At 38.5% G+C, this 14716-nt stretch overlaps 1 protein-coding gene across 1 annotated transcript in view; it reads right to left on the bottom strand.

Annotated features, from left to right (window-relative positions):
• dnah10 (dynein axonemal heavy chain 10) overlaps positions 1–14716 on the bottom strand; it is a 103152-nt gene that overhangs the window by 37910 nt on the left and 50526 nt on the right. The window contains exons 35-48 of the mRNA XM_049470610.1: positions 14355–14501; positions 13991–14182; positions 13067–13185; positions 12013–12171; positions 11477–11612; positions 9692–9814; positions 9459–9590; positions 7897–8113; positions 7650–7769; positions 6078–6223; positions 5817–5969; positions 4169–4429; positions 2196–2368; positions 700–793 (exon numbers count right to left, since the gene is read on the bottom strand). Coding sequence (XP_049326567.1) covers positions 700–793; positions 2196–2368; positions 4169–4429; positions 5817–5969; positions 6078–6223; positions 7650–7769; positions 7897–8113; positions 9459–9590; positions 9692–9814; positions 11477–11612; positions 12013–12171; positions 13067–13185; positions 13991–14182; positions 14355–14501 — 2172 coding nt within the window. The remainder of the gene's footprint in view (positions 1–699; positions 794–2195; positions 2369–4168; positions 4430–5816; positions 5970–6077; positions 6224–7649; positions 7770–7896; positions 8114–9458; positions 9591–9691; positions 9815–11476; positions 11613–12012; positions 12172–13066; positions 13186–13990; positions 14183–14354; positions 14502–14716) is intronic.

The raw sequence follows: 14716 nt of genomic DNA on the forward strand, positions 1-14716 counted from the left end.
ACTATGGCTACTAAGGTTTGTTCACACAGTAGGTAAATCTGTAGCTCAAATCTGATCTTTTGCATCATATTGTAAACAGCAAAAAACACACTAAATGTGATATTTATCATTCTGATTTGGGTCTCTTCATTATGTGGCATTGAAATCCGATACATAATAAATGCACAGCAATGCACCAGATGGAAAATCATGCAACTTTTACGTCAAATCAAAGGAAAAAAAACGGCGAGGAGAACGGAAAGTGAGGTTGAGGAGCCATAACATAGACAACAGAGCTCCTAAATATTTGGACTGATGTGTTTCTTCCAATAATATAAATGTCTCCTAATGAATTGGCCAAACGCAGCTAGCTACATATCGCGGTTGCAGCATCAAAAGGATTTAAAATAATAAAAACCTTTTCCGCGAGCTGAAGTGAATTCTCAGTAATAAGCTCAGCTTCATTCTGAACTCATTAATTGCTTTTGAGATTCTGACAAGAATCAAAGGGAAACTTAATGGGAAGCATTGCTCTGTCATGCATGTGAGCCACTTTACAAAGCATAAACCTGATATTTGATCAGAAAATCAGATTTGGGCTGCTTTTACCTGCTGTAGCCATAGAGATTGAAAGTAAATTTGAAGTTTAGCTGGGGTGTGGAACTGTGAGTTTAATGAAGCTGGTGAGAATGAGGAGATAATAAAAGCAGAGCTACGTACAAGAGCTTTATCGGTCTCGTTGATGAGCCGGTCGTAGAATACCCTCAGACATTCGTTCCTCCAGACCCTCACAAACTGAGCCTCCGTCAGGAACCTGCGAGAAACCACAATCACAAATCATTCGAGAATTTTTTTTTACATTCATTTAAAATCAAGGTTTTACACTGTTTATTGACTACTGATACATTGCTGTTTGGAATTTTTCACACTATAAGTCGCACCTAAAATTCCCAAATTAATTTTCCCACAAAACGTCAGAGCTCCTTATACGTTTTACCAGTCAGCTATAAAGGAACAGTAAAGCCAGGAGTTTCAGTTTAGTTCTCCAGCACTGAGACTGGAGCAGTATTAGCATTAGCTGCTAACTGCAGTAGCTATTTTCCCGTACAGAGGTGAGTATTATCCTGTATTGGACTGTAGCCGCACTAGCACTACGCACTAACGATTAGCTGCTAATACTGATGCTCCAGCCTTAGTGCTGGAGAAAATAGGAAATCTAAGCTTATTGTAAATAAACAGAAGCGCTTTACTTGTTTGACTTTAAAATAATATATATATTTTTTTTTATTACAGTTTTGTTTACTTAGCTTAGCTTTACTTAACTTAGTTAGTAACCCCTTCCCTTACCACCACCCAGTTGCAAGACCTGCTGAATTAGAAGTTCCTTATAGTGTCTTATCTATAAAAATAGACCAGAAAATAGACTTTCATTTTTAATAAAAATAAAACTCAGCTCACTGGTGTCACTAAATCATTTTAAACAAATCTAAGCACCTACTTAATCTTATTTATTCTTAACTTTTATTTTTTTTTATTTTAGTTCTTTTAATTTTTATTTCCTTTTAATTTCTTTCCTTATTTTATTATTATTATTATTTTTTAAATATTTTTTTATTATTGCTTTTTAACTTATTTTGATTTTCTTTTATTATTATTACTATTATTTTTTATTATTTTTACTGCTTTTATTCATTTAGTTTATTCGTTTATTTGTATTTTTATTGTATTATTGTTTTTTTGATTGTTTAAGCTAATTTTAACTCATTTTTCTTGTATTAATCTTATCTTCTTTTGATCTTAATTTTTTATCAATTAAACCAAGCTTATTTTTATTATAATAATTATTATTTTTATTTATTGTTTTATTCTAATTCTATCTTTATTTTTTATCTATTTTTATATTTTATTTACTATTATTTAAAAAATAATTAAATTTAGTTATTATTTTCTTTCTCATATTAATCCCTGTATGTGTAAATGTTCGCCTACATTGAAAATGAGGGTTCACCTCAATGTACATCAGAGTCAAAATAAAGGTTGATTGATTGATAATACAGTGCAACTTATAGTGTAAAAGATACAGTACCTATTTTTTAGCCTTTTTAATACCATAGTTTAATAATAATCAGTTTATGACATACACTACAGTCTCAGTAACGATTAATTGGTACATATATGACATATCGAGGATTCTCCCGCTCTGAAGCGTGCGCTACCTCTCAGCGTTGGTGAGGGTGAGGCCGTTGTAGACTCTGGACAGATCTCTGAGGTTGAAGATGTAGTGGAATTTGGAGGGAGTTGGGGGAAGGTCTTTAATGATGGTTTTATAAAGTTCCAGCGTGCAGAAGGTCAGCTTATCACACATATTCCGAATACATTCCTCAAACGGCTGCAAAACACAACAGCAATATTAATACAGACTCAGTCAAATGTATATATTTAGTAGGGCTGTTAACATTAAAGCATTCATGCATGCGACTAATTTGGAATCAAATTAATTACGCCACCGAGTTTTCACGCCGACTTCCACCGTAATCTGTAGTTATGCGGCTGCAAGCAGTGAACGCTGCACGTACCGCGCTCAGTGTAAACAGCATGGAGCAGTTTATTTGCTATCTGTGTTGGATTGAGACCAGATTACTTTTTCACGTTTTTTAATTGAGCTAAACTGCTGATAAGGCACAGTTTTTTAAGATATATTAGCCAGACAATCTACTGCTATGAACAATATACAAATGCTGCCTCTGCTGCTCCATGCTGTTACATACTAAAAGCACGGTATGTGCAGCGCTCACTGCTCATATTTAGTCTTTGTGTTTGAGAATGTGTTCAAACTAATTGTCATCACAGCATGCAAATTTTAATGCCAATAATCATTTATATTGCTAGAAAATACAAATAGCGATTGCCATAAACATAATGTATTAAGTGTTTAGATTAATTAGTAAGATCTGGTTACAAATATGAAGTTAATTAGTAAAGAAGTTACATGAACTTATGTTTTTACTTAAAATAAAAATTGTTACATTGTTTTTTTTCTTTTATTATTAAATATATATATATATATATATAAAAAAATCTTTAGTTACATATTCAATAATCTATTTTTTTCATTCATTTTTGGTGTTTTAGGGGTTTGTCCCACCCATTCACCCAGCTGCTACTCAGCTGTATATCTCCTATCACTAGTGATTACCCATCACCAGGAGGGTGAAGACTAGCACACGCCTCCTCCGATACATGTGAAGTTAGACTCCGCCTCTTTTTTTAAACTGCTGCTGATGCAGCATTACCGAGTAGCATCACAGCGCTAATGCTTGGAGGAAAGCGCAGCGACTCGGTTCTGATACATCAGCTCACAGAGGCAGCCTTGTGCTGATCCACATCACCCTAGGAGTGATGAGGGGAAAGAGAGAGTGCCATCTACTGTACTGTACCCACCCAGAGAGAGCAAGAGCAACTGTGATCTCTCAGGGCTCCAGCAGCTGATGGCAAAGCTGCATGACTGGCATTCGAATAAGCGAACTCCTGATGATAGTGGCAGCATCTTATTCGGCAGCGTCTGTGAAAAATATTTCACACTTCTACTCTTTAATGACAAAACTCCTGCATCCGGACTGTAACTGAAAAAACAGGAGGATCAGTCATTTTTTAGGATTTCTCGATCACATGACATAATTGCGTTCAGTAGCTCCTCCATTTCCACTTGCTGTTGTGTTTTTAATGTAGATCTCCGTGGAAACGTGCGCATGAAAATGTACAGTAATTACGGTGCGCAGCAGTGGACAAATATCTATTTTATTAAAGGCGAGGAGACGAAACTCAGAGATGTGCGTCCGGACGGGACTAAAATTACCGGAGGAGCACGGAGTTCAGAGAAAACAGGAGATAATTCAGCCTGTAATTTTCTCAGAGGCACCTGAGAAAAACACCTACATGATTGTTCTGGACGGGAATAAAATCATAGAGGATAAAATCCCACATAAAAGAGCAAATTACCCCAGGACTTTTAGGTTTCTGACGTATTGATCTGATATTTTGACAATATATATCGATATATTGTTCTATATTGCGCTAGTTTTCGCCATTCTGTTTTAACACCTTCTGTCTAATTGACACTTTACTTTAGTTAAGCGCTGCTGGATGACTTTAAATCAAATAGTAAAGTTTTTAGTAGCGTATGTCTGACCCGGGTGTGTCCTTTAAGGATGGAGGAGTAGATGAGGTGCAGAGCTTCTTCCTCAGGGAAGGGGATGTTGAACACAGAGAAAAGGGAGATGAAGCGAGAGTCCACCTCGTTCCTGCCGCCTCCTGCTTTACCCATCGCAGCGATAAAGCCCAGATCCTTCAGCTGCTTACAGTTCAGCTCCTTCCCTCGGTCGTACATCCCCCCCCTGTCCAGCAGCAGCTTCAGCAGGGCTATCGGCTGCTGGGTACCGTACTCATCCACCTGAGAGCAAAACAGTATATACTTTAATATTTAGTATCTCACAAAAGTGATTAAACCCTTTACAGTTTTATAAATTCTTCATTATATCTTATTGTGGGAAAACACTGAAAATTTTCCACAGTTAGTATTTTTTGCACTATAAGATGCACCAGATTATAAGGCTTATAAGGCAACACTAGTAAGGAACATGGGTGTCGCCATAAAGCACCTCAGTAAAAAAACTGAAATTCTTTAAAAAAGCACTTTCTTTTAAACAAGTCAAGCAAGTGCTGGATGTTAATCTACTAATCTAACTTCTCTCCTGAAAAAATGTTTATTTGGGTGAGTAAAGCATTTCTTTTATTTACAGTAAGCTTAATCTTCCAGATTTAAACTAAGGCTGGGTGCAGCAGCATTGGCAGCTAATGCCACACAGCAGCGCTACACTGAGGAACCCTGAGTTTTCCAGTAAGCCAGGGAGATATTAGCTAGCAGTTTGTACCACGTAGCTTGTTTTAACATGGTAAACATGCAGACTACAGTCCGATATACTTGCATCTGAACAGCAAAAGAGCTAGCACTTAGCATGGTAAGTGGGTAATGCTAATACTGCCCCAGCCTCAATGCTAGCTGAGGTTAGAAGCAGGATACAGTTTGATAATACTCCCCTCTGAATAAAGAAAAAGCTAGTGCTTAGCACGGTTAGCAGGTAATGCTAATACTGCATCAGCCTCAGTGCTAGCCAGGGTTAACAGCAGACTACAGTTTGATAATACTCACCTCTGAATAAAGAAAGAGCTAGCGCTTAGCACAGTTAGCAGGTAATGCTAATACTGCTCCAGCCTCAATGCTAGCTGAGGTTAGTAGCAGAATACAGTTTGATAATACTCACCTCTGAATGAAGAAAGAGCTGGTGCTTAGCACGGTTAGTGGGTAATGCTAATACTGCTCCAGCCTCAGTGCTAGCTGGAGTTAGCAGCAGGCTACAGTCTGATAATACTCACCTTTAAATGGCGAAAGATTTAACACTGTGATTAACGAATATTGCTAATGATGCTCCAGCAGTGCTAGCCAGGGTTAGCAGCAGTATACAATCTGATATACTCACCTCTGAACTGCGAAAGGGCTAGCATTTAGAACAGTTAGCGGCTAATGCTAATGCTGCTCCAGTCTCGGTGCTGGAGAACTAAACTGAAACTCCTGTATAACTCTGTACTTCAACACCTTAATACCTGACTTGTAGAATTCATACATAAGGAGCACTGACCAGTTTTGGGAAAAGTAAAGTAAAGTTTTTATATTCCAAAAAATATGGCAATCAGTGTACAGCTTGTATTACAGTGCCCCAGGAGTTTCAGTGGATTCCAACAGAACTGGCAACCTGTGACACACTGTGATATTGACGTACCCGCGGCATGTTGAGGTCGTCCATAAACACCAGCAGACTCTTGCCCATGGGAGGACCGTAGGTCTCCTTGGTCCGCTTCTCCACGCTGGCCTCCAGGCTCCTCTGCAGGTCCATTGATGTGGTTCTTGATGAGAAGTTAATGGTCAGAACCATCTGGACACAAAAAAACATGATTAAAAAAAACAGTACTGTATTTTTCAGCACTAATGCTGTAATGAGTGTGATTGTGGTTATATACAGCGTTTACACTACAGAACTCACGGTAGAGTCTGGGTTGAGGTTGTTGAGGAAGTTCTGAGTTGTTGCCGTCTTCGAGGTTCCAGACTCTCCAACCAGAACCACCGGCCTCTTCACCTTCACCATCTGCTCCAGCAGCCAGTTCACCCGAGTCGTGTCCACCGTCGGCACTGAGGAACACACAAAAAGGTTAAGAGAGGAGGAGACAAGAGGAGAGAAGAGAAAGTAAGAGAGAAGATAAAAAACTTGAAAATAAAAGGAGAAATGAGAAAAGAAGAGAAAAAATTAACTGATAAATACAGAGAGAACAAAGGAAACAAGAAGAGAGAAAAGAGAGGAGAAAAGAAGAAGATGAGAGAAAAAGTATAAGAACCAAAGAGAACAAGAGCCAAGAAAAGAAGATAAGAAATAAGGAGAAATAAGAAGGAAAGAGATGTGAAGCACAGAGCAGAGAAGAAAAGAGGAGAGAAAAGAATTTAAAAAACGTGAAAATAAAAGCAGAAATGAAAACAAAAGAGAAAAAATAAACTCAGAAATACAGAGAAATGAACGAGACAGTAAGAGAAAAAAGGGAAGAAAAGTATTACAACAAAACTAAAGAAAAGAGAAACGAGGAGCAGAGAAGAAAAGAGGAGAGAAGAGAAAAAGAAGAAGAAAGAAAAAAAAACGTAAATATAAAAGAGAATGAAGGAGAAAACAAGAGAAAAGAGGAGAGCAGAAAAGAATAAGAGAGAGGACAAGTATAATAACAAAAAAGGACAAGAGACAATAAAAGAAAATAACTTAAACATTAAAAAAGAAGAAATTAAAAGAAAAGAGAAGAGAGAAAAAAACTGAAGGAGACAATAAAGAAAAGAATAAAAGAGAAACAAAGAAGAGAAGAAAAGTATGAGAACAAAAGAGAAGAGGAGAAGAGCAGAGAAGAAAAGAAAAGAGAAGAGAAAGTAAGAGAGAAGAAGAGAGAAGATAAAAAACAGGCAAATAAAATAAGTTATAAGAAAAAGTTAACTGAGAAACAGAGAATAAAGGAGCCAATAAAAAAAAGAACAAAAGAGAACAGACAAGACAAGAAGAGAAAAATTAAAGGTAATGCAGCAGAAGAGAGGAAGAAAAAAGGAAAGAAAAAAGAAAAGAGAAGACGAGACAAGAGAACAAGAGCAGAGAAAAGAGAAGAGACGAGAGGTAACAAGACGAGACGCGGAGTGGTGATGCAAAAAGACAAGAAGATGAATGCATGAGAATTAAGAATTAAGTAGAAAATGGAAGAAAAGAGAAGAGAAAATAAACAAAAAGAGAACAGAGGACAAAATAGGCAAAAAGAAGAGAAAAGGTATTAAGAGAAGAAAAGAAAAGAGAAGACAAAATAAGAGAAATAGGAAAGAAAACATTAGCAAATAAGAGTCAAAACCAGACTAGATTAGGATTGAATTGAATATAAATATGAGGAGAGGAAACGAGACGAGACGAGATGGGACAAAAAAAATTGAAAATAAAAAGTGAGAAGCCAAAAGACAAGATGAGACAAAATGAGAAAAAGACGAGAACTGAAGACAACCGGAAAGAGGAGATGATCTGAGAAGAGAAGCAGATTTTTACCAAGAATGTCGATGAATTTTGTATCAGGGTTATGGATGTATTTGGCAACCAGTGAGCTCCAGGGCATCCACTTCTTTGTAGTTCCGTCAAAGTGGAAGTCGAAGAGAGTCGGCAGGTAACCTGAGAAAGAGCACAGGTGAGCACAGGTGAGCACAGGTGAGCACACAGAGGTACAGTGGTGGAAATAAAACAGAGAGAACAGCTAAAAACGAGTGAATAAATAAGATGTAGGATATTTGTAACACACCCGGTATCTCTCCGGGTCCGGCGAGGGTTTTCTCGTCCTGAACGCTGACGAGACACGACAGCTTCTTAACCAAGTCGTCAAACTTCTTCCGGCCGGTCTCCAGCAGCGCGGCTCCCAGAGAGCAGTACAGAGCCTCGATAAAAAAACACTCCAGCTCCTCAGAGCTCAGATCTTCCGGCTCCAGCAGAGCATCCAGCATCATAGACAACTGCACCACCTACAGGAAAGAGGAAAGAGGACTAGCACTAGTAACTAGACTCCTGCAGAAACTGAGAGTGAGATTACAGTGATGATTCGTGGCTGGTTGCTATGGTGTTGCTATGGTGTCCGTGGTGGTTGCTAAGGTGTTGCTGCGCAGCATGCAAAAAAATCGAGCAGCAATGGACGCTAGGTTGCTATAGTATCTGTGGGGCAAACACATTGTAGTAGCTGCTTTATCCAACAGCTCCTCTATACACACACAGTACAGTTCCTTTGGTACAAATTTGCATGACAACTGTAGGAAAACCAAATATTGTATTGTTTAGTGCAGCATATTTTCTGAAAAAACACAATAAGTACTGTAAGCATTATGAATTTGATCTTCATGTCTCATAAATTGTGATGTGCAATTTGGTGTGCACATTTCTCTCCATTTATTCTTAACATGCAAAGAAACAGACATTAACGAAGTTTTTACAGAATCTGCAAGTTCGATCAAACAGTGGTATACAAGCCTGCTGTTTCCAACTAGAACACACATTTTACAGTTAAAAGTCGATTAAAAACTGTGACTCGAGTTAACTATACAAAAAAATGGATGGAATAATAAAATAGAAGAAGATTTTAGAAGAACAGTAATGTGATTGCCTACTGCAATCACACTGATAACAACGTGCTGTAAACCCAACTGCACTAAAAATGTAATTCATTTAACTTGTAAGGTTAACATAAAAAGAGAAACAGAAAACAAAAAGAAATTTGGGTTAAATAAAGCCGAATTCTAAATAACTACAAAATTATTTTTTATTTATTTATTTATTATTTTATTAATTTATTCAATTGAGTCATACTGACTGCAGTGATCTGAGCATACTGGATGTGTCTTTCCCTCTAAAAGCATGGAGACCAGGTAAATTGGATACTCTAAATTGCCCTGAGTATGTGTATGACTCCAGGTGGATGGTGGTTTCCGGTTGAGAGTATGTTGTGCGCGATTGGCTGCCGCTTTTCACCGGTGTGTGTGAATAATTGCTTGTGTTTAGGTAGTGCTACCTGATTCTTTGCACCATCTAATTACATAGTGGGTTGTCTTCACCCTTCACTTACTGTCGCTGTGTAGTCTTTCCCCCAGACTTCCTTCACAATCAGCAGCTAGTGCTAATACTGCTCCAGCCTTAGTGCTGGAGAAACTTCACTAAAACTCCTTATTTTCTGGTCTTTTCACGTTTATTGCCAATTTTGGCCAAATAACTTTGGTTGCCTAATATTCTGTGCATCCCTAGCTTAAATGGTGTAAGGCAATTGGTTTTCCTTTACGTAACTCAACAGGCTTCACAGCTCCGTAATCACTCAGAACCCACCATGTTTAAATCAGTCTGAGGGACAATCGTCTTCAGCTTCTCTCCTTGTTTGCCATCAGTGATGCCCTCCACCACCATCTCTATAATGCTGGGAACGTACTTCTCAAACAGCTTCCTCAGGTCTGCCTGCTCCTGGTGACAAATCAAAATCACATAAACTGTAAACTACATACCAAAAAAATACATATTTCAATATTAGCTGATTACATGATATACCAAAGCCAATCTCTTACTTTTGGAGGTCTGTTGTTCACCCACTTCTGCCAGTAGGGGGCGTAGCGAAGGTTTTTGGGGTCCACAAACACCATTCCACAGCGGGACACAGTGGCAGGGGAGGCGTACTGCAGGTCTCCAACCTGAAATTACACAAACACAACAAATCGTTGTAATAGCGTTATCGTGGGCAATGTATCATTACAATAGCATTATCGTGAGCAACGCATCGTTATAAAATGGTTATCATGAGCAAAGTACCGTGACAATAGTGTTATTGTAATATCATTATTGTGAGCAGTGTATGGTTATAATATTGTTTTCAGGGATACATATTGTTATAATATCGGTATCGTCTCCAACATATTGTGAGCAGTGTATCGTGACAATAGCATCATCGTGAGCAACGTATTGTTATAACATGGTTATTGTGAGCAATGTATCGTGATAATAGTGAGCAAAATATCCTTATTATATTGTTATTATGTGCAACATATCTTTTAATATCGTTGTTGTGAACAACGTATATTATAATATTGTTATCATGAGCAACATATCGTTGTAATATCATTATTTTGAGCAACGTATTATTATTATATTATTATTTTAGAGCAACAACATATCATTATAATATCGTTATCATGAGCAACATATGTTTTAATATCATTATCGTGAGCAACATATCATTATCATATCATTATCATATCGTTATCATATCGTTATTGTGAGCAATGTATCATGTCTTCCTCAAAGACTCCACCCATCCCCAGCATGGACTGTTCACACTTCTGCCCTCAGGCCGGAGGTACAGAAGTGTAAAATGCAAGACCACCAGGTTAAAGAACAGTTTCTTCCCCACGGCCATCAGACTCTTGAACACACCTAAGGAATGACCCTGCCTTCAGACTCTAAACACACCTCAGGTATAACCCTGGGATCAGACTCTTGAACACAACTCAGGAATAACCCTGCACTTTACTTCAACATGTTTACATTGCAGCCGTCACTTTACTGTTAATCTTTTTTTAATATATATAGTTAATGTCCATAACTGCATTATTTCGCACTTGCACTTTTTTTATACATTTCTTTGCTTAAGTAACTTTTATTTTTTTTTTATGTCTTTGACAATTAGTTTAATATTTATAACCTTATTGTATTTTTTTGCACTTTTTCTATCTTCTATTTGGCATTCTTGGCGAAGAGCAAAGAAAGAATTTCATTGTACACTGAAACCCGTTTCTGTACTGTACATATGACAATAAACTCTTTGAATCTTGAATTACAATATTTTTGTCAGGGCTACGTATTATTACGTTATGATATCAGTATCATGGCCAACATATTGTTACAATACCTTTATCGTGGGTAATGTTTCATTGTAATATCACAAATGTGAGCAAAATATTGTTATAATATCGTTAGAGTAAGCAATGAATTGTTATAACATGGTTATTGTGAGCAATGAATCGTGATAGTAGTTTTATGGTGAGCGACATATCCTTATTATATTGTTATCGTGAGCAATGTATCGTTATAGTAAAGTTAGCGTGAACATCGCATCGTGATAGTATTGCTTTCGTGACCAATATATTGTTATAATGTTTGTTATAATATTGTTGTCAGGGCTACGTATCGTTATAATATTGTTAAAGTGAGCAACGTGTCGTTATAATATCATTATCGGTATCAGCAGTACTTGGTACTGAAAGCAGCTGAATAAATTAATTCATTAAAAGATGTTTCCATAAATATTTGATTATATAGTGAACAGTATGTGACTGAAGCTCCAGGCGTCTCGTTACCTCGAACAGGAGAGCGCAGTGGTTCTGCAGGCGGATCCTCTCTCCGTTAGCCAGCGTTAGCAGCTTATTGTCATCCATCACTGAGTTCATATTCTCCACCCACAGAGCGTCCACGTCTCCATCGAACAGGATGTACCTGCAGGATGATACAGTAAATCATAACAGACGTGGGGACAGCACATAGCTATAGCTAGGTAAGCTAGGTTAACTAGTTAGATAACATATCCACCACAGTCTTTTCTAAAAAGGGGAGCTGCGTCTGTGGGGCTATTTATACTAGAAGAACCAGGTGGGAATGATTAGAAACCTGGCGAGTTAGAACACAGAAGAGTAAAGTGGTCAGGCATGTCAGGGAGGCTTGGCGCAGGTGCAAACAGGACACAATACTAGTAGTTCCTGTCCCATAACCTCTGGCATATCACTTTATTAAGTATGGGAGAGTATTTACAGTAATAAGCTTTTAATAATACACTGATTTTTTTATAGCCTTTTTGTTTTTTTCACTGTTCGTAAAGGAGGAAGTTGATGGCCGTTACCTTCTCTCCTTTTTGTCAGTAGGTCTGTTGATGTCTCTGAAGATGTTGGACAGAATCCCGTCGGTCCAGTCTCGGGTCACCGGGTCCAGGATGCCGTAGAGCTCGATCACACTCATGGCTTTGGGGTTCAGAGCGTACATTTTGGTCAACAGTCCCAGCCTGCAGATATAATTTAGTTTTAATTTAAAATTTATTCAAAATGAAACAGATTACCGTATTTTCCGCACTATAAGATGCACTTAAAATCTTTTAATTTTACCAGTCAGGTATCAATGAGCATTAAAGCCACTCGGCTGAAGTACAGTGTTTCAGTGAAGTTCTCCAGCATCAAGGATGGAGCAGTATTAGCATTAGCCGCTAACCTTAGCGCTATGACTATCTCTTTGTCTGTTCAGAGGTGAGTATTATCAGTCTGTAGCCTGCTGATAACCCCGGCTAGCACTGCTGGAGCAGCATTAGCATTACTCACTAACCGCGCTAAGTGCTAGCTCTTTCGCTGTTCAGAGGTGAGTATATCGGATTGTAGTCTGTGTGTTTACTGTGTTAAAACAAGCTACATCGGATGAACCACTAGCTAATATTGCCCTGACTTACCAGAACACTCTGAGTTTCTAAGTGTAGTGCTGTCAGACGGCAACTGTGGTTTGCGCTAGTGGTTAGCCGCTAATGCTAATGCTGCTGCACCCCATCTTAGTGCAAATCTGGAAATCTAAGCTTACTATAGATAAATGGGAGTGAGTAAACTCAGCACCCACCACCACACCATGTGGCGAGATCTGCTGAATTAGAAGGAAAACATGGCGACACCCCTGTTCCTTACTAGTGTTGCATAGTGTGCCTTATAATCTAATGCTCCTTATGTATAAAAATAGACCAGACAGACTTTTATTAATAGTGCTCCTTACAGTGCGAAAAATACTAGGCTAATCATTAATTCAATCATTAAAGAAGAAAAAACGGACTAAGTAATAACTCTCAGCTCAAACAAATCTATTTTTTAAATATAATTTATGTACAGTTAAGTATATATAGGATGTATAAGATATGAATAAACCTGGTCTGGGCTTGGCACAGAGTGTTAATAACCACAGATTTCCCTCCTCCTGTGGGTCCCACCACCATGGTGGTGTGTCTGGTCATCATGGTCTCGTACATCTGCACCACCTTATCCACCTGTAGAAGAAACAGGACCTTTTTTAGCGCATCAAGCTATTTTTAGCACAGGAATGAAACTGTTTCACTGTTTCACATTTGTTATTTTCATATATGAACTCCAGTAAAATGCCTGGGTAATAATAAAATTTTAGAGTGCACTCACTCTGTGTTTAAACAATCCGTGCCCGAGCACACTTACGTCATTACTCACTGCTCAGTGGGCTTACCGGTGTTGTGACAAATTCAGCACCCCCGCCATGCAAAGCACCCTCTCTCGGGAGCTCATACGCTCCATCTTCTTGATAAAAAGCAGAGATAATCCACTTTAACTTACTTAGAAATTAACGTCAAAAGGTTATCTCAGTAATGGTTCCATGCATACCACCACAGCGTGCACTCCCCAGAGAGGGTGCTTTTCCTGGCGGGGGTGCTGAATTCAGCAAAGGAACCAAGTAAAACGAACCATGCTTTGGCAGGTATTGCCTAGTGTAAGTACACTTTTAGGGAGTTTAGGGCATCTATGTTTCAATAAATAATATCAATATTTGACAAACGAAATGATACGGTATATTGCGATATCAAAATTTCGTCCCACCCCTATGAAGCACACTATAATTTTGTACTAGTGGTCTGCCAGGATAAAGTCCAGGTAATGTTCGGTACAGCTGATCTACAATGTAGAAATACATTAAATAGAGAAATAAAGATAGAAAACATTACATGACATTTTTGTCCAAACTTTAGACTGGTACTGCATAAGGCTTCTTTTTTCTGATATTACTTTTTACTGAATAAGTTTAATATGGTTCTAATAAGGTGGCACCTGATTGGGCAGGAGGCTGTACTTGTTCTCCTCCATGATTGTTTCCACAGCATCGTTAAAGTTGGGGTAGCGAACACGGGGACAGTCCAGCCCCGGGAACAGGTCCGAGATCAGCCCCAGGAACAGAGGAACATCCTCAAATACAAACTTAGGGAGATTCATATCCCTCAGAGCTCGCATCAGCACCACATCCTAAAGAGAGAGAGAGAGAACTGGAGTGACATCCTATCCCTAAAACTCATAAAAACAGCCCTCACCATAATGATAATCCCCCCTCTACCAAACTTTACACCCCTGGTAACCGTGAAATCGGATTGTAAGACGGAAAAACGTGATTTGTGACTCAAAAAGTGCTACTTCTCACCTCATTGAGATCGGGGGAGCCTCTCTTGAGTTCTCCTGCCATCACCAGCACAGACTTCAGCGCTCGCAGCCCGAAATCATAGTGAGACTGTTTGGAAAGCTGCTCTCGCGCCAGCTTATACAACACCGTCATCTTCTTCGCCAACACCTACAATAAAAAAAACAATCACTGACCCTCCTGTACCTCTCACACACCTATAGGGGAGAGTGGGATGATTTGTGCCAGTTTTTACTTAAAGTGACTTTAAAGCGAGACCATGACAGTAATGCTTCCAACTAATATATGTACATATATTTCAGGATGTGGTGCATCCCTGGAAACTTTGGAACTGAAATATATACTTGCCCCAGTAGCATAATTAG

Source organism: Astyanax mexicanus, chromosome 22 (genome assembly GCF_023375975.1).
Source record: "Astyanax mexicanus isolate ESR-SI-001 chromosome 22, AstMex3_surface, whole genome shotgun sequence".
NCBI classification, from domain to species: domain Eukaryota; kingdom Metazoa; phylum Chordata; class Actinopteri; order Characiformes; family Acestrorhamphidae; genus Astyanax; species Astyanax mexicanus.